The 27,856-nt window shown below is 42.6% G+C and overlaps 1 protein-coding gene across 3 annotated transcripts; it reads right to left on the bottom strand.

Moving 5' to 3' along the window:
- Positions 1 to 38: 38 nt before the first annotated feature.
- LOC309351550 (uncharacterized protein) lies at positions 39 to 27,584 on the bottom strand. 3 transcript variants are annotated; one of them, XM_081879316.1, is made up of 5 exons: positions 27,192 to 27,584; positions 25,953 to 26,120; positions 8,403 to 8,539; positions 2,515 to 2,644; positions 39 to 353 (listed from the first exon to the last, which is right to left on the bottom strand). In XM_081879316.1, exons 2-5 carry the CDS (start codon positions 25,958 to 25,960, stop codon positions 128 to 130), a joined length of 501 nt encoding a protein of 166 aa, XP_081735442.1. In that variant the 5' UTR covers positions 25,961 to 26,120; positions 27,192 to 27,584; the 3' UTR covers positions 39 to 127. The 3 variants fall into 3 exon arrangements, with proteins under 3 accessions (XP_081735442.1, XP_081735444.1, XP_081735443.1); XM_081879318.1 differs by lacking the exon at positions 25,953 to 26,120 and adding an exon at positions 12,891 to 12,932 and having other exon boundaries at positions 27,192 to 27,582; XM_081879317.1 differs by lacking the exon at positions 25,953 to 26,120 and having other exon boundaries at positions 27,192 to 27,579.
- Between the last annotated feature and the right edge of the window lie 272 nt (positions 27,585 to 27,856).

Here is a 27,856-nt window from a genome sequence, read left to right as displayed (position 1 = left end):
GGAAGAGAGAGAAACCTTCAGTAATAATATTGTACACATTTTCTTTTAGTCAAAACTTTCTTTTATTGAGCTTTCTGATGAGGACCTCTGGAATAGAGATTGAGCCAAATTTCCTCTTGGAGAAGAGCTAATTCCACTGAAGATGCCTTCTCATGTACCTCCTCCTCCTTTGCTGAAGCGGTACCCTCCTCAGATGGATGCTGCCAAGGCTCTGGCTCCGTTGGGCCTTGTAGCGGATGGGGAAGAGGGTCCTGCTCATGATACTGAGACGCTCGTTCAGCTCTGCCAGCCTCTTCTTCATGGAAAGTACTTGCTTCAGGAGATTGTCAATTGCTTCAGAGATAGGCCGGAGGCTGCCGGTCAAAGAAGATCAATATTAAGAATGTATACAGATCAGGATTATTATGGCAGTTCACTGCCAGTTTTTCTCAGTACGACTCAACACAATTCAGTCAGCACAGTTCAGAAGCCTGTATGTGTCACAACTGTTGTGATGATAAATAATCAGTGTGGTAGGAGGCTGCCGCTGATAGGAGGTGATCGAAGCCTTTTGCAGTGTTAGTGCTAACAATGATTCCTCCCCAGGGACCCATCAAATCTCATGCCTACTGGACCTAGCCCAGCCTTACTCATTTTTGCAATAGGACCCATTGAAATTAAGGGCACATCACACATTAAGTGCCCTCAGCTGCAATATGTACTTAAAACATGAGATGAGTATGCAGAAATATTTTAAGTCCTGCCGGACTTTTTTAAGGCTGTAAGGCTGCAATCTGATATGCCCTTACCCAGGAGCAGATCCCATTGAGATCAGTGGGACTTCTGAGTAGACATATTGTGACTTGACCATAAGAAGGGGGCCTGAGGCTTGCTCTGCCAGGTCGCAATGCTTAGGATGAGGCACACCAACAGTTGTGTTAAGGCATCATCAAGCAAACTGTTAAAACGCTGCAGAAAATAGTATATACCAGCACAAATAATTAGATCTAGCAGCTTCATCTGACCAAGTTTGAGAAATCCACTTCAAGGGTTGGATAGATGGTGGTGATTCTTCAATTAAATACCCTAAAAGTAGTAATTATTTATATAGCGTTGTTTGCAAGGTGGTGATATGAAAACTAACACTCATCCTGTTTATACATTTTCCTGTTGGTCATTCATTCACACACACCCCTCTTTTGAATACATTTTCCCCATCACTTTCCAAACTGCAAAAAATCCAGTTCTTCTTTAAAGTTGATGTGTTGCACTTGGGTGGCAGCCTGGAGGCAACCTGAGTGGAGATTTGACTCAAGGACATTTTGGAACACAGCGCTCTTAGGCTGCAATCATTCATTACCTCAGAGTAATTCCAATGGGACTTACATCTGAGTCCTGCTGTTAACCACTAGCCTCTTAAAGGGCAGGCCTAGGGATGTCTACTCTGCATCAGCAGTAAGTCTGAGTTCAGAGGAATTTCCTCCTTGCTATGGGTATAAGCCGCCTTTGAACACAGATGCAAACAGAAACTGCTGCTAAAAACATTTCTGATCTAACAGAAACAACATTATTCAGTGTAATCATCGGAAAAAATATTAGCACCAACATTTATTATATATTTACGTTGACATTTCTTCCCATATAAACAGCCCATTAGGGACATTTGAACAGTTAACTATCACTCACGCTAAGTTTTACACTCACTTTTAAGAGCATGTTGTCCACATGGGAGTCTTTCACGCTCACAGCTGGTGCCATAACTGATTCAAAATATAAGCAAGCAGATCCAAAACATTCTGGTATCTTTCCCCATTAAAACCCACTTTTTATTGTTTCTGCCAAATATAAGTAGGGTTAATTTTACTAACTGCTTTGTTGAAAATGGGATGGGTTTTTAAGGACATTTTGCTCCCCACTCTCCCCACTAAGCTCTGCTTCAACTTTCGCCATCATATCTGGATGATAAATAAAAGAGAATATTTTTGCCTAAAGGGGAATAGGACCGCCCCCCGCCTTGAATTGCATATCAGTTATTAAACTGAAATGCTTGAAAACTAGCCAGTTTGGACCAATGTATGAAATGTATGAAACATCATACGCATGCTTATTCAGGTGTAAATCACAGTGAGTTGTGACTGAGGCTCATGACACCCATACTGTTGTTTAATGCAGATAGCTTTCTGTACCTCCATGAATTTCTATTCCAAGTCACTGCCTTCCCTCACTTTCCCCTCCCTCAATCCAGAATTTACCATGCCCTCTCCTTTTCAGAGTATCCCTGGTATGAGAAAAAGTGGGCTCATCACTTTGAGAGTTGGTCTGTATTTATGTTATCAGGTAAAAGAAGTTAGGACAACCCAGGCATATTTCTTCCCTTTCTAGTAACTCTCCATCACTAACAGAGTTTTAAGGCTAAAATCCTAGTTGCTCATCCAATCTTCCCCTTTGGGGTATAAAGAGTTTCAACACTGGGGAATTCTCTGTTCCAGAGAAAGCAGAGCAGAGAAAAGGCCAGCAATGCTCTTGTATTCTTACCTGGAAAGTTCAGGCAGGAGTGCGTCAGGGTGACTCAACAAAGAGTGCTTCATTTGCCAAAAGATGCTGTTCCCCCACTTCTCCAGTGTGCGCGTAAAACTCTTTATGCCTTGGATATTCACTTTATCGGCTGCGATATCAGAATTCACGTGAGAATGAGGGGAAAGAAAAGATTCAGGGAGGGAGAAGCAAGTCATTAATCAGTTATTTTATCTTCCAGTACACCTAAATCTTCATGGATTAAGTAAATATACACATGTCTGCGTGTAATCCAGAGATATGTGTCTGTGGGATTGCAACCAGGTGCACAAAATCTGGCACATTCAGTTCCTGAAGATTGCTTTTTTGTTTTTTCAACACCATGTTTCTAGTCCTATGAAAATGGATAAATTCTTAAATTCTCTTCCTAGAGAGGCTCACCCTTCCCATCACTGACGGCTTCCCTGGTGTTCAAAAACCTTCCTAAATGTTGCTCTTACTGCTGCTTATATTATTCTATTAATATTTTGTCTGCTCCTAATGTTTTAACCACCAGCATTCACAGATTTGTATTTCTGAATTTGATATTTTCCTTTTATTTTTTTTTATAATGTTTATTAAGGCTTTTTTTAATACAATACATTAAAAATAAAACAGTATAACATATATCTCAATGTAGTTTCACCACTTCTTTGGACTTCCTCTCATCTCCCGCTCCTACCTTCATTCCAATAAAATTTTGCCAGCAATTTATCATCTTAATTCCACTCTTATTATCTAACTTTCTAATCTCCAACACCCTATGACCAAATCTTAGTAGATTAAATATAATCTAGTAATTGTTCAAAAAAATTTTAAATTCTTAAGTAGCTTATCTTCATAACTCCATTCTAGTTTAGTAGTGCCAAATTATTTATGATCCAGCATCCTTCTTAACATTCAACCAAGTTACAATGTTTTTGCAAATAAGTCTTAAATTTCTTCCAGTCTTCTTCCATCCTCTCCTCTCCCAGGTCTCGGATTCTGCCAGTCATTTCGGCCAGTTCCATGTAGCCTATCAGTTGCGTCTGCCATTCTTCCAGTGTGGGTAGATCTTGGGTTTTCCAATATTTAGCGATGAGTATCCTTGCTGCCATTGTTGCATACAGAAAAAAAGTTCGGTCCTTCTTTGTCACCCTCTGACCGACAATGCCCAAAAGGAAGGCCTCTGGTTTCTTAAGGAAGGTATACTTAAATACCTTTTTCAGCTCATTATATATCATTTCCCAAAAGGCCTTCACTTTAGGACAGGTCCACCAGAGGTGAAAGAATGTTCCTTCATTCTCTTTGCATTTCCAACATTTATTATCAGACACATGGTATATTTTTGCAAGTTTGACTGGGGTCATATACCATCTATACATCATTTTCATAACATTTTCTTTCAAAGCATTACATGCAGTGAAATTCAACCCAGTGGTCCACAACCTTTCCCAGTCCTCGAACATAATATTATGCCCAATATCCTGTGCCCATTTTATCATAGCCGATTTGACCGTTTCATCTTGTGTGTTCCATTTTAACAGCAAGTTATACATTCTTGAAAGTACCTTAGTCCTAGGTTCTAACAGTTCTGTTTCCAACTTCGATTTCTCCACCTGGAACCCTAACTTTTTGTCATTTTTAAAAACTTCTTTAATCTGAGCGTAATGTAACCAGTCTCACACTTTATCCTTCATTTTCTCCAAACTCTGCAATTTCCAATTGTCTCCATCTTTTTCTAATATCTCCCAATATTTTGGCCATTTGGCCTCCATATTGAGTCTTTTTCGGGCCTTAGCTTCCAAAGGTGAGAGCCACCTTGGAGTTTTATTTTCCAATAAGTCTTTATATTTTGTCCAGACATTAAACACTGCTTTTCTGACAATATGGTTCTTAAAGGCCTTATTGATCTTAACCTTGTCATACCATAAATATGCATGCCAACCAAAAGCATTGTTAAAACCTTCCAAATCCAATACGTCAGTGTCTTCGAGAAGTAGCCAGTCTTTTAGCCAGCAGAAAGCTGCTGACTCATAATACAACCTTAAGTCTGGCAGGGCAAAGCCCCCTCTTTCTTTCGCATCAGTTAATATCTTAAACTTAATTCTGGGCTTTTTGCCCTGCCAGACAAACTTGGAAATGTCTCTCTGCCACTTCCGGAAGCACTCCGTTTTGTCCACAATCTGTAGTGTTTGAAACAAAAACAGCATTTTTGGCAATACATTCATCTTGATAGCAGCAATTCGGCCTAACAAAGAAAGTTTCAATTTTGTCCAGCTGTCTAAGTCTTTCTTAGTTTCTGACCAGCATTTTTCATAATTATCCTTAAATAGACTCAGATTTTTTGCTGTTATGTTTACCCCTAGGTACTTTACTTTTTTAACCACATTTAGTTCTGTCTCTCTCTGAAACCGTTCTGACTCTGTATCTGTCAATTTTTTTCCCAATACCTTAGTTTTCTGTTTGTTTAATTTAAATCCCGCCACCCGACCAAAGTCTTGAATCAATTGTAGTACTCTTTTCGTACTAGATTCTGGCTCCTGCAGGGTCAAAACTAGGTCATCTGCAAAAGTTTTAAGTTTATATTGTTTCGCTCTGACCTGGATTCCTTCCACCAACCGGTCCCCTCTAATCATATTCAAGAGCACCTCCAGAACCGAGATAAATAACAATGGGGAGATAGGACAACCTTGTCGTGTTCCTTTTTCAATTTTGAACTCTTCTGTAACCACATTGTTAACTATCAATTTAGCCTTTTGTTCTGAATAAATTGCGTCAATCCCATTTTCAAAACCCCGTCCCACTCCCATCCCTTCTAAATTTCCCTTCATAAATTTCCAAGAAATATTGTCAAAGGCCTTCTCCGCCTCTATAAAAATTAGCACTGCTTTTGTATTGATATTGTTTGCAGGAGTTCCAAGATATCAATAATGTTCCTTGTGTTAGCAAACAAATGTCTACCTGGGAGGAAGCCTGCCTGGTCCTTGTGAATTACTTCATTTAAAACTTTTTTCAGTCTACTTGCCAAAATGTCTGCAAATATTTTGTAATCCACATTTAAGAGAGAGATGGGACGGTAGTTCTTGAGTTGTGTCTTTTCAGTTTCCGATTTTGGTATCAATGTGATAAAAGCTTCTTTCCACGTTTCCGGCGCCTTCTTCCCCTCCATAATTTCATTGCTAACCTCCATCAGTGGTTGTATCAAATAATCTTTCAATGTCTTATAATACTTGGAGGTCAGCCCATCTGGCCCTGGAGATTTGCCCAATTGCATGTTCTGGATGGCTTGTTCGATCTCTTGATGTGTTATTTTACAATTCAGGATTGATCTGTTTTCTTGTGACAATTTTGGTAGTCCATTCTTTTTCAAAAATTGTTTAATCTCGGTCTCGTCTTGCGGCCCTTGAGTGTATAGTTTTTTGAAATATCTCTGGAAACACTTTCTAATATCCACAGGGTTCTGAATGTTTCTTCCTTCAATCTCCAAATTTGTAACCGTATTTAGTTTTTGTCTCTTCTTCAACTGCCAAGCTAGCAGTTTCCCACATTTATTCGCCGATTCAAAAGTTTTTTGTTTCATTAATTTAACTTTCCACTCTATTTCCTGGTTTATCAATTTAGAATATTGTGCTTGATAGAGTTTAATTTCTCTCAGAGTCGGCTGTGACTTCGGATTTAACCTTAACTTCTTCTCTAATTCTTTAATTTTCTCCAGGATCTTGTCTTTTTTCTCATTTTGTGTCCTTTTCTTTACAGCATTCTGTTGTATCAAAAACCCCCTCATCACAGCCTTGCTTGCATCCCAGATGATTCTTTTTTCCACCGTAGTGTTCAAATTTATCTCAAAATAGTCCTTCAAAACTTTTTGGGCCTTCTTGATGATCTCCTGATCTCTAAACAGATTGTCATTCATCTTCCATCTAAAGGAGCCGGTTGGTAATAGTGTCATGTCCATCTTTACTGCATTATGGTCGGAGCAAGTCTTTGGGCAGATTTCCACCTTTCTGGTCTTAGGTGCCAGACCTCTAGATATCCATATTTGGTCGATTCTTGTCCATGTCAAATGGGCTTCAGAAAAGAATGTTCCCTCTCTTCCCAAGGGGTTCTTTGTCCTCCAGATGTCAATCAAGTCCATATTGTCTGTCATTTCAAAAAAAGTCTTTGGTAGTCTGCCATCTTTTGTAACATTTTGGCTTTGTGACTTGTCCATGTTAGTTGATACGACCCCATTCATATCTCCCATCATTTGATATTTTTCTTTTAACGGTTAGAATTTTACTGCTGACGTTGTTAGTTGCCTTGGGCATAATCTGTGGGAAAGCAGGATTTAAAAAATTCTAATAAATAATAGGTCAGGTGAGATAAATTGAGATGGGATGAGAAGTGATAAAGGTGGAAAATCCTTTGGCCTGAGTTGCAGAAATAGGCTCAGTTCCTTGGTTTTCTCTAGACCATTCTGAAATACCCAAGGTTTTATGTATCATGCCACAACCCCTGTTCCAGCACTAATTGCATTGATATCTCCTCATCCCTGCATGGCAGAGGTGGAGAAGAGCTACTGGAGGGAGAGATGCCTGCTGTAGAGACAGCTCCTCTTGAGCTCACCACTTTTAAAAGGCAACAGCAATCCGTCACAAGCGCCAAAGAATGCAAAATGTTGGAGGGAACTGAATGGCGGAATATTGTTTGCCATATTTTCAAAGCAGCAAGAGTCTCTCTCTCACACACCAGACAATTAAAAGCACATGGCTTCCCCAAGAACACTGGGAACTATAATCCACCCTCCCCAGAGCTACAATTCCTAGCACCATGGACAAACCCGGGATTCTTTGAGGGGAAACATTTGCTTCTAAATGTAAGACGTCGGTGTGATCTATATGAGCATTTTCTGCTTCAGTGGCCCAAGATGGGGGTGGATGGGAAATGTCTTTGCCGCAATCACTGCAAACCTAGGCAGTGGTGTAGCTAGCTGCTCGGGTGCCCGGGGCGGCACATGCACTCAAGGAGTCCACCCACTTCCTTCTCCTCAGCTGTAGGATGGCTGAGGGGGAGGCTGCAAGCAGACACAAGCCCCATGCTGCTGTTTTGGGCAGCATGGAGCCTGCAGGTGCCCGAGCAACCACGTCACTCCTAGGAGAGATGCATGGCTTGGGCACGCTGCAGGCCCTGTGGCAAGTGCCGCCCCACACGGTGTGGAACCCAGTGCCCTCTGCCCCCCCCCCTTAGCTACATCTCTGAGCCTAGGCGTGTTTACTTAGAAGTAAATCTCATTGAGGACGGTAGCCTAATGACTTTACTTGTGCACTCACATTCCACAAATAATAATTGCAACTGATACTCTATCTGGGTTAGTAAGCGCATTCATCCAAAGAGAAAATTCTGTGCTGGAAGCATGTGACTGTACTTCTTCTGCAGGACAGGTGTTGAGATCCCTCACCCTTCCTTTAGGCAAAACCATAGTACTAAGACTCATTCGCAGTCACCAGGGGGCACTTCAACTCCCAATAGCTGCATATACACAAATACTGTAGCATTGTATATTTGGCTTCCTGTAGTGTGAAGGGTTGCCATACATCCATAATAACCAAGATTTGGTTGTCAGAAACATATGTCTGGGCTGAAATGTCCGGGGGAAAGCTCAACAACTTTTGTGTCTGGATTTTCACTTTTTGAAATATGGCAACCCTACTGGTGCGGAACTCAAGACTGGGCAGGAAACCAGAATTCACACAAGCCTTTATCAGAAACGTTCTTCTTCATATTAAGACGGTGTTATCAGTGCGCATGGGCGCCTTGCAGAGTTAGAAAACTAAAAGTGGACAGGCCCCTGCCTTCAAGGAGCTTACAAATGACTCCTGCATCTGCCTTGGCTTACTAGCACCTCTTACCTCCTTCTCTGTAATTCCACTCCTGAATGTGATTCTGAAGTGCCTTCTGACAGCTGCTGCTGGGCAGGAGGTGGAAGAAAAGGAGAAGTGTCAGGACACCCACAACGGGCGCAACCAGAGCTTTCATCTTTGTGTTCCTGTTATAAGAAAAGGATAAAACCTGCTTTGATTTCCTGTTCTTTCAGAATCAGTTTGAATATGCCGAAATAACACATGGTACAGCCCTTACTAGGCTGTATCACTATATACAGCACCAGGTGAGGAAGGCATGTGTTGAACAGCCCTCCGAAGGAACATAGGAACTTGCCTTATACCAAGCCAGCCCACTGGTCCATCTAGCCCAGTACTTTCTATTGTGACTGGCTGCAGCACTCCAGGATTTCAGACAGTGGCCTCTCCCCGACCTCACTTGAAGATGCTGGGGATTGACTGTGGGACCTTCTGCATGCAAGGCAGATGCTCTAGCTCTGAGCTATGGTCCTTCCATGTACACTCCCCATCTCTAGAAAAGTAGCCAGTCAGAAAAAAGCCTTATCCTTGACAAGCTAGTTTTCTATGTGCAGAAAAGTTTAATGCAGGGGGGCATTCAAGCCTTCAGTCCTTCCTATACAGCCTGAAGTGCTGCTGTCCAGGCAGGACTGTGGCATGTGCTGTTTCTGCATATTCAAAATAGCCCTCACATACAGTGAAAGACAGTGAAAGGAAAAAAGCCTTTGAATGATGTGCATCACTCACAGGCCCCAAAATACTGTAATGGAGTCTAGGCAATCTATTGAGCATTCATCCTGATTTGCTTGCATAAAGTTTACATAGAGGTTAGATCCTATCTGGTCTTTATTGAGCATTCATTCTGACATTTTTGCCAGGAGATTATATGACTATATGTATCTAACTTACACTCGTCCTGATTTGCTTGTGGGCTGCTTATATTTTGTCCTGTTAATCATGGTTCATTCCACACTTTTCAGCGCATTTCCTTATCAGTTTCTAAAGTGTGAGAAGTCTAATTATTTTTTTAAAGTGGATTTGTTGTACTAGAGTGACAGAGTGCTTTAATCTGCTTCAGCTGCACAAACCTAAGCGCTCATCCACACTTTCGTTTGTCCCATGATGATGATGATGATGATGATAATATTTGTTATTTATACCCCGCCCATGTGGCTGGGTTTCCCCAGCCACTCTGGGTGGCTCCCAGTAGAATTAAATGCACAATAGAACACCAAACATTAAAAATTCCCTAAACCTGGCTGCCCTCAGATGTCTTCTAAAAGTCAGATAGTTGTTTATTTCCTTGACATCTGGTGGGAGGGCGTTCCACAGGGTGGGCGCCACCACCGAGAAGGCCCTCTGCCTGGTTCCCTGTAACCTCGCTTCTCACAGGGAGGGAACCGCCAGAGTCTTTTTCAGACTCCCAACTGTCCCTGGGAAAACCTGCTGGCTACTGCTGAATCAGAACAAGGGGCTGTAGCTCAATGGCAGACCACATGCTTGTGTGTAGAATCATAGAATCATAGAATCATAGAATCATAGAATCATAGAGTTGGAAGAGACCACAAGGGCCATCGAGTCCAACCCCCTGCCAAGCAGGAAACACCATCAGAGCACTCCTGACATATGGTTGTCAAGCCTCTGCTTAAAGACCTCCAAAGAAGGAGACTCCACCACACTCCTTGGCAGCAAATTCCACTGTCGAACAGCTCTTACTGTCAGGAAGTTCTTCCTAATGTTTAGGTGGAATCTTCTTTCTTGTAGTTTGGATCCATTGCTCTGTGTCCGCTTCTCTGGAGCAGCAGAAAACAACCTTTCTCCCTCCTCTTTGTGACATCCTTTTATATATTTGAACATGGCTATCATATCACCCCTTAACCTCCTCTTCTCCAGGCTAAACATGCCCAGCTCCCTCAGCCGATCTTCATAAGGCATCGTTTCCAGGCCTTTGACCATTTTGGTTGCCCTCCTCTGGACACATTCCAGTTTGTCAGTGTCCTTCTTGAACTGTGGTGCCCAGAACTGGACACAGTACTCCAGGTGAGGTCTGACCAGAGCAGAATACAGTGGCACTATTACTTCCCTTGATCTAGATGCAATACTCCTATTGATGCAGCCCAGAATTGCATTGGCTTTTTTAGCTGCCGCGTCACACTGTTGGCTCATGTCAAGTTTGTGGTCAACCAAGACTCCTAGATCCTTTTCACATGTACTGCTCTCAAGCCAGGTGTCACCCATCTTGTATTTGTGCCTCTCATTTTTTTTGCCCAAGTGCAATACTTTACATTTCTCCCTATTAAAATTCATCTTGTTTGTTTTGGCCCAGTTCTCTAATCTGTCCAAGTCGTTTTGAAGTGTGATCCTGTCCTCTGGGGTGTTAGCCACCCCTCCCAGTTTGGTGTCATCTGCAAATTTGATCAGGATGCCCTTGAGTCCATCATCCAAGTCATTGATAAAGATGTTGAATAAGACCGGGCCCAAGACAGAACCCTGTGGCACCCCACTAGTCACTCTTCTCCAGGATGAAGAGGAACCATTGATGAGCACCCTTTGGGTTCAGTCAGACAGCCAGTTACAAATCCACTGAGTGGTAGCATAGTCAAGTCCGCATTTTACCAGCTTCTTTACAAGAATATCATGGGGCACCTTGTCAAATGCCTTGCTGAAATCAAGGTAGGCTACATCCACTGCGTTCCCTTCATCTACCAGGCTTGTAATTCTGTCAAAAAACGAGATCAGGTTAGTCTGACATGGCTTATTTTTCAGAAATCCATGCTGACTATTGGTGATCACAGTATTCCTTTCTAGGTGCTCACAGACTGTTTGCTTAATGATCTGCTCCAGAATCTTCCCTGGTATTGATGTCAGACTGACTGGGCGGTAATTATTTGGGTCCTCTCTTTTCCCCTTTTTGAAAATAGGGACAACATTTGCCCTCCTCCAGTCTGCCGGGACTTCGCCTGTTCTCCAGGAATTCTCAAAGATGACTGCCAGTGGTTCTGAGATCACATCTGCCAGTTCTTTTAATACTCTTGGATGCAGTTCATCTGGCCCTGGAGACTTGAACACATCTAAACTAGCCAAGTATTCTTGTACTATCTCCTTAGTTATTCTGGGCTGTGTTTCCTCTGCTGAATCATTTGCTCCAAATTCTTCAGGTCGGGCATTGTTTTCTTTATCGGAGAAGACTGAGGCAAAGAAGGCATTGAGGAGTTCAGCCCTTTCTGTGTCCCCTGTTTGCATTTCACCATCTTCTCCTCTGAGTGACCCCACTGTTTCTTTGTTCTTCCTTTTGCTACGAACATACCCTTAAAAGCCTTTTTTGTTGCTTTTAACCTCTCTAGCAAGCCTGAGTTCATTCTGTGCTTTAGCTTTTCTGACTTTGTGTCTACACGTGCTGGCTATTTGTTTGAATTCCTCTTTGGTGGTTTCCCCCCTTTTCCATTTTTTGTACACATCCTTTTTTAATCTTAACTCAGTTAAAAGTTCGTTAGATAGCCACCCTGGCTTCTTTAGGCACCTTCCATGTTTCCGTCTCATTGGTATTGCCTGAAGTTGTCCTTTTACTATCTTCCTCTTAACAAACTCCCAGCCATCATGAACTCCCTTTCCTTTTAGTATTACTGTCCATGGGATCTCACTCAGCACTTCCCTAAGTTTTATGAAGTCGGCTTTCTTAAAGTCAAGAAATTGAGTCCTAGCATGCTTGGCTGCTCCTTTCCGCTGTATAGTAAACTTCAGAAGAGCATGATCACTCGCGCCTAATGATCCTTCCACTTCTACCCCACTAACCAGGTCATCACCATTGGTTAGGACCAGATCTAAAATGGCTGTTCCTCTTGTTGCTTCTCCCACTTTCTGGACAACGAAGTTGTCTGCAAGGCCAGTGAGGAATCTGTTTGACCTTATGCTCTTGGCTGAGTTTGACATCCCGCAAATATCCGGGTAATTGAAGTCCCCCATTACTACTATCTCCCTTCCTTTTGCATGCTTGGCCATCTGTTCCAGGAAGGCATCATCTATGTCCTCTGTTTGGCTTGGGGATCTATAGTAAACTCCCACAATGAGGTCCCTGTTATTCTTCTCTCCCTTAATTTTGACCCAAATGCTCTCACTTTGGCTTTGAGGTTCTAAATCTTGGATCTCTTCACAGGTATACACATCCCTGACATATAACGCCACTCCTCCTCCTTTCTTGTCTGGTCTGTTTCTCTGAAATAGATTGTATCCCTCCATTATTACATTCCAGTCGTGGGACTTATCCCACCAGGTTTCAGTGATGCCTATTATGTCATATTTAGTTTGCTGTACCAAGAGCTCAAGCTCATCTTGTTTATTACCCATGCTTTGCGCATTAGTGTACAGACATTGAAGTCCATTAATCATTCCCCCGTGTCTCTTATTTAAGGATTTTTTCCTCCCCTGTAGAAAGGCCCCTTTCATCGCTGGCATCTCCGGTTAAAAGGGGTCTCTAATAATAGGGCCAGGGAAGACTCCTACCTTGTGACCCTGGAGTGCTGCTGCCTGTTAGAGCAGTTAGTCCTGGGCTAGCAAGACAAGCATGAAGTTAGTTTCCTATGTTAGCACCTTCTGTATGTCAGAGTCTACTTTGCCACGCAGATCTCCCTTGCTGGACTAGGGCAGCAAAGTATGCAGCCCAGTGAGTAAAACGTTCTAATTGGCAGTACAGTAGTACCTCGGGTTACAGACGCTTCAGGTTACAGACTCCGCTAACCCAGAAATAGTACCTCGGGTTAAGAACTTTGCTTTGGGATGAGAACAGAAATCGCGTGGCAGCGACACAGCAGCAGTGGGAGGCCCCATTAGCTAAAGTGGTGCTTCAGGTTAAGAACAGTTTCAGGTTAAGAATGGACCTCCAGAACAAATTAAGTTCTTAACCCGAGGTACCACTGTATTACCGCCGAACAACAAACATGTGCTAACATGCTAAATCTGTTAGGATTAGCATGATGAGTTTAACAGGAGTTTAACGAGCACTTATCTCCAACTTCATTGCAATATGAATTTCAGAATGACACATCTGCTTGCTGGTGTTGCAAGGAGGGAGGACCTCCAGAGGGCCAAAGAAACAGTGCACTTGTTGTTTTGTAAATAGTAATGGAAGGAAATCCTGAGCTGCCTGGGGACTGTGTGGGATGGGGAGGGGAAGTTTAACTGCATCTCTCCCTGCCAAGGTCAGACAGAAATGACCTCACCAAAAAGGATCCTTGCCATTTTGAGGGAAGCCTCCACTGGCATGCAAATAGTATCTGGATGAGTTAAATTAACCGGCCCCACTTCTCCCACCCTGTGGAACACCCTCCCATCAGATGTCAAGGAAATAAACAACTATCTGATTTTCTGAAGGCAGCCCTGTTTAGGGAAGTTTTTAATGTTTGAAGTTTTATCACTTTATTAATAATGATAATGATAATGATATTCTGTTAGGAGCCGCCCAGAGTGGCTGAGGAAACCCAGCCAGATGGGTGGGGTATAAATAATAAATAAATAACTTCTTCTTCCTCCTCCTCCTCCTCCTCCTCCTCTTCTTCTTCTTCTTCTTCTTCTTCTTCTTCTTTGCAGGCTTCCCTTTCAAAAACCATGCATCCTCCAATTAACATGGCATTTACTTGGGCCTTAATTTTACCTCTCCAAGGAAGTTCGCCTGGTGCCTTCACTATACACCTTTAGGCACCAGGCAAAAACGTTCCTTTTTAACCAGGCCTTTGCCTGACTTGAACGACATCCTATACCCTTTTTAAAATGCTGGCTCTTTGGGGGGTGTTGTTTTTTTTAAAAAAAAATGATTGTTGTTTTTGTTTTGATTTTATGTATTTGATATTTTATGTGAACCACCCTAAGACCTTCTGGTATAGTGCAGTATAGAAATTAAATAAATAATAATAATAATAATTAGAGAAGGGCCAGTAGCATCTGCCTTTTATGTAGAAAACCCAAGGTTTAATCCATGACACCCCACCAAATAGGGCTGGGAATGTCTCCTGCTCAGTGGCGGTCACTGGGGTAGAGGAGTAGTGCTCCCCTGCCCCCCATTTTGCTGCTGCTTGGTGGGAGGGAGAGAGGCCTTGCCACTCCCAATGCTGGTGACATTAGGCCAGGTGAGCTGCCCCACTGCCTTGCCATCTGCTGTATGAAATCCTGGAGAGCTGCTGCCAGTCCGTGTAGACATTCCTGAGCAAGGTGTACTCAGTACAATCTGACTCAGTAGAAGACTGTTTCCTGTGTTCCTTGCCTAGACTTGATGAAAATGCCAGAAAATTAGATCCTATCGGATCAAGGTTATTAGATGAATTGGCATAAGGCCGTCAAGGCCGTTGACTCTGTTGAGTCTTAAAAATGTTCTTATGACAGAGAAAGTAGGAAGTGGCTGGCAAGCACCTTATCGTTGAAAGACTTGGAGAAATAAGACTTCCCCTTTAATTCAAGCTTGGCTAAATATATACTTGTTTACAACAGAAATGAATAGACTGAATTCTTTTTAAAGACAAATGTACGAAAGGGAGAATGCTTGACATGTCTTCTGAGAAGATACAGCTACAATTCATTTTATCCTGGAACAATTTAAATCCTAACTGTCAAGTGGAAAGCCATGTTTTATTGATATGATGAGGGTTTTTGGATTAATCTGTCAGTTCATCACAGCGAAACTGTTTATTTGTTAACTGGACCCTTATATATTGGATTAATCCATCTACAAGTGTCTATTGGCTGAAGAAAAAACAACCACCACATTTCCCCCCCTGTATTATCTGTTTTTCTGATACGACATTCTGCGTATAAACAACCTTTAAATGGAAAATAAAGGAGTCTGAAGTTCAGTTGCTTGGCCTGAGTCTCTCCAACAAAAAATGATCCAATAAAAACAGTGCCTCTTAGCATTTCATTCTACTTCCAGTGTTCAGACTCTTGTCATTGTGTATGTCACCAAAACAGCACCAGCAGCATACAAGGAGATTGCAGCTGTAGGCCTGGGGGGCAACCAAGGTTTGCAGACGTACAAATCAATAGGGGAAAAAACGAAGGGAGACCTTAGAACAGCCCAGTGGGGACTGAGTGTTCCATGTTCGCTGAATGCTTATAGAGAGGGAGGGGGTCAGAAAATCAGGGAAAGGGAGAATAGATTTTTATTATTATTATTATTATTATTATTATTATTATTATTATTATTATTACTACTACTATTTATACCCCACCCATTTGGCTGTGTTATGTACTGAAGTTCTCACCCTGGGCCAGCAGGGGGATACTGTAGATAGTTATGCAAATAAGGGATCAAAAGTGACGTTCAGTGATTGGATAGTTTTAGAAAATTGTTACAGTTACGTTGTACTGGAGCTCTATATAAGCAGGCTGACTGAACCCTTCAGTTCAGTTCTTTCTGGCCTGTGAATAAACAAGAGCTGTTTGAAGAATCGCTGTGTCGTCTGATATGTTCACCCACAACTTAACAGGCTGGGTCCCCCCAGCCTCTCTGGGTGGCTTCCAACAAAAACTAAAATACAATAACCTATTAAACATTAAAAGCTTGAAGAATGAAGTGGCTGGAATCCTGTGGCTCTATGCTGCAATATTTTGTTGCAGGTCGGATAGGTTTATTTTATGGCCACATTCACAACATGTGTCTAAGGCATTACAATACCAAATTTTGCGCTCCTAACAGTTTTGTGCCTCGGGCAATTTCCTCTGTGCCCCGCCCCCTCCCAATGTTAGGCCACTAGCTGTATGCAAACTAGACACCGTCAGGTCTGATTCACACCAAAAGGAATGAAAGGAGTCAAGGTAATACAAGCAGAGGTTGGGCCTATGGGAAAACAGTTGTATGACTGATTCACTGTGTGCCCCATTTTGCTTTACAAATGGATTTGTTTGACCACAGCCTTCCTTGAGTTGGTCAGGAGTTGTGCTAATTTGCTTTTCATTAAACTGGGGAGGATTTTGTTATTGCCTTGAGAGGGCTAAGTCAGTATTGCTGGCCATCATCCATAAGGTTTATATCATGATTAATCAGAATTGCATAGTTTCTCGTTTGAGAAATGACTGACAAAGTAATAAAAAAAAATGGCAGAGACACAGAATTCATGTATTTCAGCTGCTTGGTCTTATGGTAAACCCCTGAGAAAATTCAATTACCCTTCCATTGAAGTATGACCTTCATCTCCTAACAGCCTGGGAACAGCTCCAACCCAGCCACTTGGTACCCTTAGGAATTAGTCAGAGTTGGTTCAAATACGAATAAATCTGAGTTCATTTCCATATTTAATGAAATATAGTTTCCTTCTTGTTTTATGTGTGCTAATCATTGTTAGGTTAACACTGCTAAGAAAAAAGGCAAGCACTCTGATCCTATGGCTGTTCAAAAAGAAGTCTAGCTGAGTTCAACAGAATTTTTCAACCTTAGTTTTGCAGTCCCCCCTCCCTTTCAAATGTTTTAAGTTTTACAATTTCAAATAAACAGGTTTTACATTACCAAATGGACAACACCACCTCTGCCACCGCAGTGTGGCACCCTTTTCCATCCATGCAATTCCACCCCATATGTATATACTTACTCAGACATAAGTCCCACTGAGCTGAAGTACATGTGCATAGAATTGCACTGTCAGTCTACACCAGAGATGGGAATCCTGTGACCATGTAGACATTGTTGGACACCAACTCCCATCATCCCCAGCCAGTGTGGCTCAGGACTAATAGGAAAAGTAGTCTTTTCACCACCAACTGAAGATGTATCCATTCCACCTGGCCTGCACAGGTTAATGAGATGTCTCCTCCATCACTTTATGACTATGTTCTGTGCTGCGGCCAGCTATATTTATGATAATTACAATAACGGTGGTTTTTGTTGTTGATGTTTTTATTCTGTGTTTTACTGTAGACTGCTTACCAGTCTGAGAATTCTTGTTGAAGGGCAGTTCACAATTATCACCATCATAATTACCCCCCTCCTTCTCCTAAACCTACTGTCCCAAATGCCTGGTTTTCAGATAGGCTTGAGCCCCGTGGCCTGTTATTCTACAAATTAAGGCATGCAAGCTGCATACATTTCAAAGTGGGGTGTTGGTGCGGGGGTTTTGGACCAGTTCCACCCACCCAACAACAAAATTCTTCCATACGTATAGTTCAGTTCTAGAACTTCAGGCCAAAAGCAGGAAGGAGCCTCATGCATATGTGCCCCTCTTTCAGGTAAGTTGCTTTAAGGCCAAGATGATATACGTATATAGTCAACGTTAACCTGAGGACTGATACTGAAAATTGGTGGTGGCAATATCACAGCATTTAAAACAACAATGTAAACATGGATAGGGCTGCATTATTAAACTGTTTAAATAAAATATGCAAGAATATCTTCTCTAAATACAGTGGTGCCCCGCAAGACGAACGCCTCGCAAGACGGAAAACCCGCTAGACGAAAGGGTTTTCCGTTTTGGAGGCGCTTCGCAAGACGAATTTCCCTATGGGCTTGCTTCGCAAGACGACAGCCCATAGGGAAATCTCCGGGACAGCGGGGAAGCGCAGCTCGTCTTCCCCGCTGTCCTCGGACCTCCTCCGAAGCCTGGTGGCGGGGCGGGGACACCTCCTCCCGCCGCCGGGCTTCGGAAGGATGCCCCGATGCCGGGCGGCGAGGCGGGAACGCCTCCCCCCGCCGCCCGGCATCGGAACGATGTCCCGAAGCCGGGCGGCGGGGCGGGAAAGTCTCCCCCCGCCGACCGGCATCGGAACGATGTCCCGAAGCCGGGCGGCGGGGCAAGAAAGCCTCCCCCAGCCGCCTGGCATCGGAACGATGTCCCGAAGCCGGGCGGCGGGGCCGCGAAGCCTGTCCTGGACCTCTTCTGAAGGCAGGCGGGGGCAAAAGTCTTTGTCCCCCCTGCTTGCCTTCCCAGGGGCTTTTAAATCGCCCGGACAGCGGAGAAGTCGCTGTCCCGGGCGATTTTAAAATGCCGCCCGCCAGAAGAGGTCGGGGGAAGGCGGTTTCCATAGGAACGCATTAATTGATTTTCAATGCATTCCTATGGAAAACCGTGCATCGCAAGACGAAAAACTCGCAAGACGAAGAGACTTGCGGAACGAATTAATTTCGTCTTGCGAGGCACCACTGTACTTGGAACCTGCTTACCACTCTTTCTTTCTTTCTTTCTTTCTTTCTTTCTTTCTCTCTCTCTCTCTCTCTCTCTCTCTCTCTCTCTCTCTCTCACACACACACACACACACACACACTTTTACTCTCTATGATTTGCTGGAGATTTTTTTTCCTGAAGTACCAGCCGTACCATATTTCTCTGGTAATAATATTCTCACTGACTTTCTCTATAAATTCTTATTAATAATTAATCGCTCCCCCTCTCCCCCTCCAAATAAACAGTCTTTCCTTTTAAAATGAATTCCGTAATGAAAATGTCTGATCAGCCATTCCCAGCAGAGAAGGACCAAAGTATGTAATATCAAAAGGCTGAAACGGCAGCACAAATCTCTGAGGTCAAATAGACCAAAGAGGAGGATGCACCCGCTTTTCGGCAGCCTTGGTCCTGTGAGACGAGGTGACTTTGATCTTGCTTCCTTTAGGATATGAAAGGCAGCAATAAATCCCCTCACATCTGGGGATCCATAACCTGACCTTCTTGATCACAGGTTCTATAAAACATAAACTGTAAAATTTCAAACACAAATCCCAGATGTTGCATTTTCTGGGTCTCCTGAGACCCGTTCCTCCTCCATTTCCCATATTATCATCCTTTGAATTCCTATTGATTGTGATGTGTAGCATTCTTCACTGCTGACGAGACAACAGTATTGTTTATAAAACAATGCCATTTCCCTGTGCCTACTGTTTATAATTTAAGACTGGGGACAATTGTTTTGGTCGTGCTTATGTTTTCAGACAGCTGAAGATAGTGTGACAGACCCCTTATTGCTTGTGGTGGTTGAACTCTTTTGTTATTTGTCCTTCAGACAAGCAGAGCTTGTGTCCATTTCTATCAACCCAGAGCAGGGCAGTGGCTACCAACAGTCAGAACATGGACTGATCCAGCGGCCTGGACCAGTTGGGGAGCTGTCCAGCAGCAGCCAGAGTTGGGTTAGACAAGATTATATGTGGGACTTCTTAGTTGCAACAGCAGCTAAGAGGCAGAGATGAAGGAGTTTCATTTTAAGGCCTCTTCCTCCAAAGTAAATACACATTGAAATACTTTATTGTACAACTTGTATACAGTGAGATTACACAAGCACCCCCCACTCAGCTCTCTTAGTCTTAATTCCCCTCGTTTACTGACGCACACCCACCAAACCCGAAAGTCAGTTGCCCTGTTGCTATCTTTTCATTCAGCAGCCTAACAGCCCAATGATAGAAGCTGTTCTTTACCCTGTTGGTGCGACTAATCATGCTTCTATATCTTCTGCCCGAGGGCAGGAGATCAAGAAAGTGCCGGCCAGGGTGTGAATCATCCCTGAGGATTTTCTTCACACTCCTGAGGAAATTAATGCTTGCCTCTTCCTCCAAAGTAAGGCTGAGGGACAGCAAACCTTTGACTGTTGAGCAGACATTCTCATCTCAGGTCTGGGTTTTTGGCATGGGTCTGTCACCACCTCTGCTCCTACTGTGATGCTGGACCAGATATTGTGAAAAGGCCCCATCAAGGTGTATTGGACCCCTCAGTGTCACAGCCTTTGAGGGCCAAGGTGTCACCTCAAGGGGCATTAGAGACATAGGCTATAGGAACTTACCTTATACCAAGCTGGAGCGTCAGCCTATCTATCTTGGTATCGTCAAATGGCAGCAGCTGTCCAGGGTTTCAGGCGATATCAGAGGTTAAACCTGGACCTTCTGCAAGCAAAGCATGTACTCTGCCACTGAGGCACACCTTCTCTTTTTTTTTATTTTTTTAATAATAATTTTTATTGGGTTTTCACATTTTTTAGAGACAAACACACGTTACAAAACACAGACACAAAAGTTACAACAAAAACAAAACAAATATCATCACAACACCTTATTTTCTTAACCTTGTTCCCCGGACTCCCCCCCACCCCCTCTTCATACATCCCTATTCCCATAATTCGTTCAGCAAATTTTAGTTTCTTCTTCTTAACCTATAATTGATATTTTTAAATATATCTCTTCATAATTAGCCCGATTTCTCTTGTCCCCAGTTCTTATAAACATTTAAATTTTTCCCTAAGGTCGGCGTAGATTCCCTTCCCTCGATTTCCCATTTTTAAATATAGACCCTATTCACCCAACCCAAAATTTATCATCGTTCTTACCCTTCTGTAACTAAATAGCAATAATAAAGATATTTCCCCCTCCCCCCTTCCCAGGTTCTGATCCCTTTTCAAATAAAAATCAACCATCATTTTCAGCCCGGATTCCTCACGTCGAGAGCCTTTAAGTCCCTTTCAGTTCCTCTCCGTCGATTCTGTTGGAAGTCTCTTATATCGGTCCTCGAATCTCGAAAGAATCCATTCTTCATCACTCCGGTTTTTCTTCCCTCATAGATGCTTGGTAGGAACTGCTGCCAAAGGTCAACCAGTCTTTCATAATCAAAAGGATAGCCCCAATCATATTTCTTATATCCTTCAAGTTCCTGTGTTGCAGATACTTCAGGGGCCCCCTCCTTCATCCTTAACATCTTTTGCAGTGTTGTAATCCAGATAATCCAATAGTCTTTTCCCTTGCGTTCCACCATTATGGACTTTTTGTTGGTATATTTCAATTGTTCTTTCTCCTCTCCTTGCTCTCTTTCCTCCAATTCTTGATGTATCTTTTCTGTTTCGGCTGCAGATTCCTTTCCTGTCAGTTCCTTCATGCTTTCAGCAGAGTTGCTTGTTCCTGAAGTCAAGGTCATTAATTGTTTGTTCATACTCAGACTCTGCTCTTGCAGTATTCCCACAAGATAAAACATCCTGTTTATCTCTGCCTGTAGTTTTCCATCTGCCGCCATTGTAGTAGCTTTGGAATCCCCCTAGAGGGATTCTGGTTACTTTGTAAACTTTTTCCAACAGTCCAAATCTTTTTTATTTCTTTCTATCGAGTCTCCAACCACTTTGTTACAATTTAACTTTTAGTTCAGAGAGATATCAGTTAACAAATTTTCAATCTGTCCATTTAACAGTTCTTTTGACAGCTTGTTTTTCTGCACCAGACTTAAACACGGGATTCTCCCTGGTCCCGGGGGGAGGGGGGGTTTCGCAAAAAAAAAGAAAAAAAAAGAGGGGAAAAAAAGGTTTTCTCCTCACTCTCCAGCACAACACTTCCTTTGTTAAATCGTGGAAGAAGTTTCTTTTATAATGTATAAGTGTATCTTTTCCGCCTTAGTTCTCTGAGCTTTGCTTTAAAATTGTCCGTAGTTAGGGGGGGTGCGGACTCCCTTTTAGCACACCCTCCGATCGTCTCCAATTCAAAGGAAAAATTTCTTAAAGCCAAATTCCATTTACTCACGGGTTAATTCTTTCAGTCCAAATTTCCAGGGAGAAAGTCAGCGCTCTCCGGTCGTGGCTCGCGGCTCCGCTCCACCGAGGTGTCGATCGACTCTCAGCGCCACACCGCCCTCCGTACCCTTTTTCGAGGGTCAGGGGGGGTGCTTAAGGCGCCCACCGAGTCTTCCCGTCCGCAGGTGAGGCACACCTTCTCTCCATGATCCCAGTCTAAGCCCTGACCTGCGGGAGGGTGTGTGTATTTCCTGAAAGGTGAACAAATTTCCCCATGTGACTGGGATCCCATCAAAAGCCAGGTCACCTTGACATTATCAGGTCACAGGTTTCCCTATGCCTCAGACAGGGAGGCAGACACATGTTCCATGCAAATGCATGCTTTTTTGGCTTTCTGTTGAGCTTACAGTTCTCTTCCTCCTTTCTACCCCATGCTCTGGGCTCTAGAAAGGGATCTGGCCCCAACCCAAGCTCCCTCAGAATCTGTGCCTCTAGAATCTGTGCCTCTACATCCAGCCAGCAGGACAGTCCAATGTTTTGTTCTCTGCGTCTACACTTTACAATCTCTTACCCCTCCCAGCTCTCCTCTCACCACCCATTTTGATCCTCTTTCCCCATCCTGGGTGTCTCTTTCAATGGAGCTTGCCAACCAGGCATCTTCGGGAGCAGTCGTTTGTTTGTTTCTTTCTTTAGCAGGAACATTTAACAGTCTACTCTCAGTCCAAAGAATCCCAGAGCAACCACCATAGTTTCAAAACAATCACAACTGTATCAGTGATAAAATGTTTGGGTTTCTTGGTTTGTTTTTAATTAAAGCCAGCAGAACAGCAGAATCAGCCTAAAAACAGCACTGAAGGTTAACTTCAAGATGTCAGCAGCCACAGCTGAGGGAAGTGCCTCAGTCATAAGCATGCAAGTGGGTGTGTGGTCTCATGCTGTGACTCCATAGCAATGTTCTCAACTATGTGTATAGGATGCATAAACACAGTATCTTTAAAGCACATGCTTCCCCTCAAAGAGTTCTGGGCATTGCAGTTTAGCCCTCATGCAGTTACAGTTCCCAGCAACCCTTAGTAAACCACAGTGCCCAGAATTCTTTGAGGGGAAATCACGTATTTTGAATGTGCTTTAAAGGTATAGTGTGTACACAAGCCATAGACTCTGGAGTATGTAGCGTTTGTACATATATAGGGACTGTGCAAATAAGGGGTTAGTGTGGGGGTTGCCAACTCAGATACCATGGCATCTCCAAAGGTGACCAAAGAAAACAGAATAAAGATTCACAAAAGCACTGACTTCATTTCCCTTGATTCTCAACCAATCTTGCCTCATCTACAAGCATCTCTTTTATTAATGCAGCGCCTATTGGAAAACAAATGATTTCGCTGCCACTATATTAGAATTTCTCACTGACATAAGTGATAATTACTTCTTCTTCTCCTTCAAGCCATTCCATGGAAGCTAGTTAATCCAGTTGGCTCAGGAGAAGGGCTGACTGCCGAAGCAAGTCTACGTGAGAACATATCCTGTGGGGGAACTTCGTGAGCCAAATCTTGCTGGAAGGATTCTCATTAGCTCTGCCAAAGTTTGAATCAAGCCCTGCGCTTGTGCTGAAACAGAACAAAACAAAATACGGTTGCAGTGCTAAAATATGGTGTTAAAATATGGGCCATGCTAGACACAATGGCAGTAGATCTGTGAGATGAAATATGGATCTGGTGCCATTGTATTGAAAGGTGAGGTCGGCATTGAGTGATGAGGAGTGCATCAGCCCTCCTCCTGCCCAAAGCTGACCTCCATACAGTATGCCTCCATGCTGTGTTGAGTTCCTATGCCAAAAGCGCTAATTCTGAGAGCAAAGCACTTTTGGGGCAGCAGGAAGGTAGGGGGCAGAGGGGGAATGAGTCTGAACTCTTCACACAGGCTCCTTTGGATCAACAAATCCAACCTCCACTCCTAGGTAAACTATGGAATTCACGTCCACAGGACAGCCACCAGCTTGGAGGGCTTTGAAAGAGGATTGGACAAATTCATGGAGGGTGAGACTATCAATGGCGACTAGTGATGACGGCTATGCTCTGGCTCCACGGTTGAAGGCAGTAATGCTTCTGAATACTAGTTGCTGGAAAACACAGGCGGGGAAGGTGCTCTTGTTTCCCAGAGGCATCTGGTTGACCACAATGAGAACAGGATACTAGATAGATCGGCCATTGGCCTGATCCAGCAGCCTCCTCTTATGTTTTTATGTTCTTTCTTCCTACTTGATTGGGGAAGTTTTATGTTGAGACATTGTCCTATCTACCAACATTACAACTAGTTTGGGCCTCTGAGAAAGAGTTTGATCATTTCCTTGACCCAAATCCTCGTGTGGTCCTTTCAGTGCTTTGAAATCTCCACCTCTGGCACCATCAGGCTCCATCAAAGATCCAGCAGCTATTTCTATGTGCCAAACCTGCCAAGTTCTGCCTAGTCTTGCTTTGGTCCGCCAAATTAAAACACAGCTCAACAAATGACATGCCAGATTCTACCAGGCTCCATCCATGACCCAAAGAAGTGAAGTCTCACTGGTTACCTGAAATATGATGGATAGAAACACACAAGTGGGCTTTCCTGAACACAGGACATAACTGTTATTATTTATTATTATTTGATTTATTTGATTTATATACCTCCCTTTATCCAAATTTTGGAATGCCCTCCATAGAGAGGCCTGCCTGTCAACTTTACCACTTGGGTTTTGTCAGACAATTTAAAGAAAGATTTGAGGATGGAATAATGCCCCTTACGTCTGCTGAGCTGTTGCCATTTTTTCTTGCTCTCTTGCTGTCCGTATTATTTCTACTTAATTGTTTTCCTTTTTATTGATGCTTTTAATGTTGTCAGCTGCTGAGGACCATTTGAAGGAAAAGTGGGACAGAAAAGTTTTCAACAAGCAAATGCTATTTGAAAAATACAAACAAACAGGTGTGACCACCAACATGAATCTCTCCATCTCTTTTAGTCATGAATCCCACCATCCCTAAAGAATGTATGGGGAATTTGTCATTCCTATCCGATATCCTCATTTCTCATCCCCTCTCCTCACATGACATTCCTCTTCCATGTGATAAAAAACAACAACATCTGCTGCAACTAGATGTGTGTGATGCTCTCAGGTCACCAGGATTCTACACTCTGCAGCCAAATAATGCGCAAATATGTCAGTTCCCAGCTTCAGATTCCTCCCCAATTTTCTCTTCCCTATTTGCTTTCAACATTTCTCCCCAAGGTATTCTATTTCCAATATATTTTATTCCTACATATGACAGAGATAAGCAGAGACATAGCAAAGAGAGATTTTATGTGCATCTGTCTTAAATCCTTACGGCAAAGGGGAAATGTTCACCCCCTCAGTTTTCATCACCGCAGAACTCTTACTCCCTCCCCCCCCCAATACAGCTGCAGATATTCAAGGTTATTCTGTCCCATTGCCAAATATGGCCTTCATTTCCGAGAGGCTGCTATCTCCTGCAGCCTGATGAGAACATGCTGTACTTAACACAAGAATGTGAGGAAGTGAGGTCTGCTTTTGCTTGCTTTTGACTGCATCTACTGAGTAAAACAATACTGGGCCAGGAATAGTGGGAGTGTTGCTAAGGAAGGTTAAAGACTTTTAACTAGTTTTCAGTTGCTCAGATATTTGTAAACTGCTCTCATACAATTTTGAGCAAAACAGGAGAGCTTGACGCACATTTCCAGGTTTTTCCACTGATTTAAAAATTGTGTTTGAATTAGGAGAGATGTGATTCGGATTTCAGTGATTATACGGTAAGTAGCATATTCAATTGCTTCTGCTGTTAAAACACAGGCTGCTTCTGCACTTTTTTTTTTTTAAAAAAAGCAATGCCCTGGTTAAACACTTCCATCCAGACTAACTGAAGAAAGTTGAAAGTGGCAAGAATTTTTTTCCTCTGGAAAATCCTTAGCCCTTTATTACCATATTCCAGAACAATATTACATTATTGTGCTGTATTATGGTATCCTAATGCAAACTACTGGTTTAAATTATTGGTACACTGATAGTAAATACAAAAATAAATGTATCTGTGATAGATATATTACTGAGTAACAATGGCTTACCATGCCATTAGCTTACCAAACCTTATGCTGTTATGCTGTTATAAACAGTTAAAATGCATCATCTTCAGGACTGACATGCTCATGCAGAAAGTCTCAGGATCAGGCAAGAAGTCTCATTGAACTCAGGTAATTTGGTCCATATATGAATTACATGCTATTAGTAGAGTCCTTAGAATGAAGGGGGAAATGCATTTGTGTCACACAACTTGCTAAATAATATTGCACATAATAATTCAGATCTGATAGCAAATTAAGAATATGCTGATTTGATAGATTTAATAAAGACATATGTTTCTACTCAAAATATGAAGTGAAATTTGTGCATGAAAAATTGTAGCTATTGAGATTTTAAACAAAGCTGGAGATACTTTTTGTGCCTCGCTCTTTAAAACTCTTTTGCCCAATTTTGCCCATAGAATTTGATACAATAAAATTATATGCTTCATTGCTTATTCTCTGATTACTATGCTAAGCATATCAGGCTTTCATTTTCAATGATCAAGAGAGATAAATATGCCTTTCAGGCTTCCTGCTACATTAACTGTCTCTTAGTTGGCTTTCATTTGCAGAGTTTTATTGGGTTTTGTTTTTTTTAAAAAAAGATTTTGAAAATGAGTTACATTGCATTAGAGAAAATGCAATGGTTATAAAAGAAGAAGATATAAGATCTAGATAGATTCACCTCTAGGTACATTTTGCCCATTATTCACTATGGATGATAGAGATAGATAGATAGATAGATAGATAGATAGATAGATAGATAGATAGATGATAGATAGATGATAGATAGATGGGGGTCTACACTAAAAGTGGCAAGTTGTCTTGGAACAAATAAAATAAGAATAAAATGAATAAAATCAGATGGCCTTGGGTCTGTGCAGTTGTGCATCAACAGATACATAATAACTACATAGCCTACATAGGTAATCTGTACCTTTCAGAGGCTTATATTGTCACACACAGAATATCCACACAGAAACAATTACATTTATTTACTTTCTTCTTGCAAGAAACTCATCTTGCACTGCTTACTACTCTCAGCTTTTATGAACATTCAGTTAAGTAAGACTGAGCTTTTTTCAGATAGAGTCTCCTTTCTTCTGCCTGGATTTCTCTTCTGGTCTATTTGCCACATTCAAATTTCAAGATGGTTTGTTATGTCATGTAGTTCCCATCAGCTATGGAAGACACAAATTACTCATTGACTAAGGAAAGGATGAGTCTACATGCAAACTTTACCTGGACTCCACAGGACAATCCTCCTGAGACGAGGCTCCCAACAAGGCTCTGTTGCTTCTCTTCCTCTTTCATTGCCACCCCTTTGGACCTCAGATCACAATGAGTGACGTGTCCCACTTCTTCTCCCTAGTCCACATGTTTTCCCCAACTTTGTTTGGAGATTCTTCCAGCTGCTCCTTTCTCACCCTCCCCTCCCATCCACCCATTCAAGCTGAACATCTCCCCAACACATGGGAGCCGTATGGGACCATAAACTTCTGCCAGTGGCACTACAGTGCCTTTTCAAAGTTTATTCTCTTGTTCAGCAGCAGCTTCTGGTCCATGGCTCCCTGCTACCTTCGTAGCCCCACAATTCTTTGGCAGGCAGTATCATTAGATGGCCTCTCTTGCTTTCCATAGTTTCCACTACTAAGTAGCTTCCCTTTGTGGAAGACAGAAATTTGTAGCCAGCAAGTCGTGAATTTGTTCCCCTAAGTTGTTTCCGTTGATTGCCAATTAATTCTCTGATTACTTCATCCTTGAGACATTATGCCAAAACTATTTCTGTCAAAGTAAACAAGGAGAGTGGACTTGGGGGTTTTTTTGTGTGTGTGTTTTTGACACGCATTCCTCTACTCTTATGTTCCTGGGCTGCCAAGCTAAACACAAGCAGACCTAATCAATGT

The sequence above is a fragment of the Podarcis erhardii genome, assembly GCF_964252035.2.
Source record: "Podarcis erhardii genome assembly, chromosome: 10".
In the NCBI taxonomy this organism is placed as follows: domain Eukaryota; kingdom Metazoa; phylum Chordata; class Lepidosauria; order Squamata; family Lacertidae; genus Podarcis; species Podarcis erhardii.
The sequence above is the reverse complement of the archived record's forward strand: the minus strand, read 5'-3'. Positions and strand labels throughout refer to the sequence as shown.

Excerpts from the sequence above, each read along its gene's own strand:
- LOC309351550 (XM_081879316.1), bottom strand. Across the intron at positions 2,645-8,402 it reads GTGGAATTACAGAGAAGGAG|CCGATAAAGTGAATATCCAA; the intron begins GTAAGAGGTGCT and ends CTGATATCGCAG. Across the intron at positions 354-2,514 it reads CTCCTGCCTGAACTTTCCAG|CCTCCGGCCTATCTCTGAAG; the intron begins GTAAGAATACAA and ends TTTGACCGGCAG.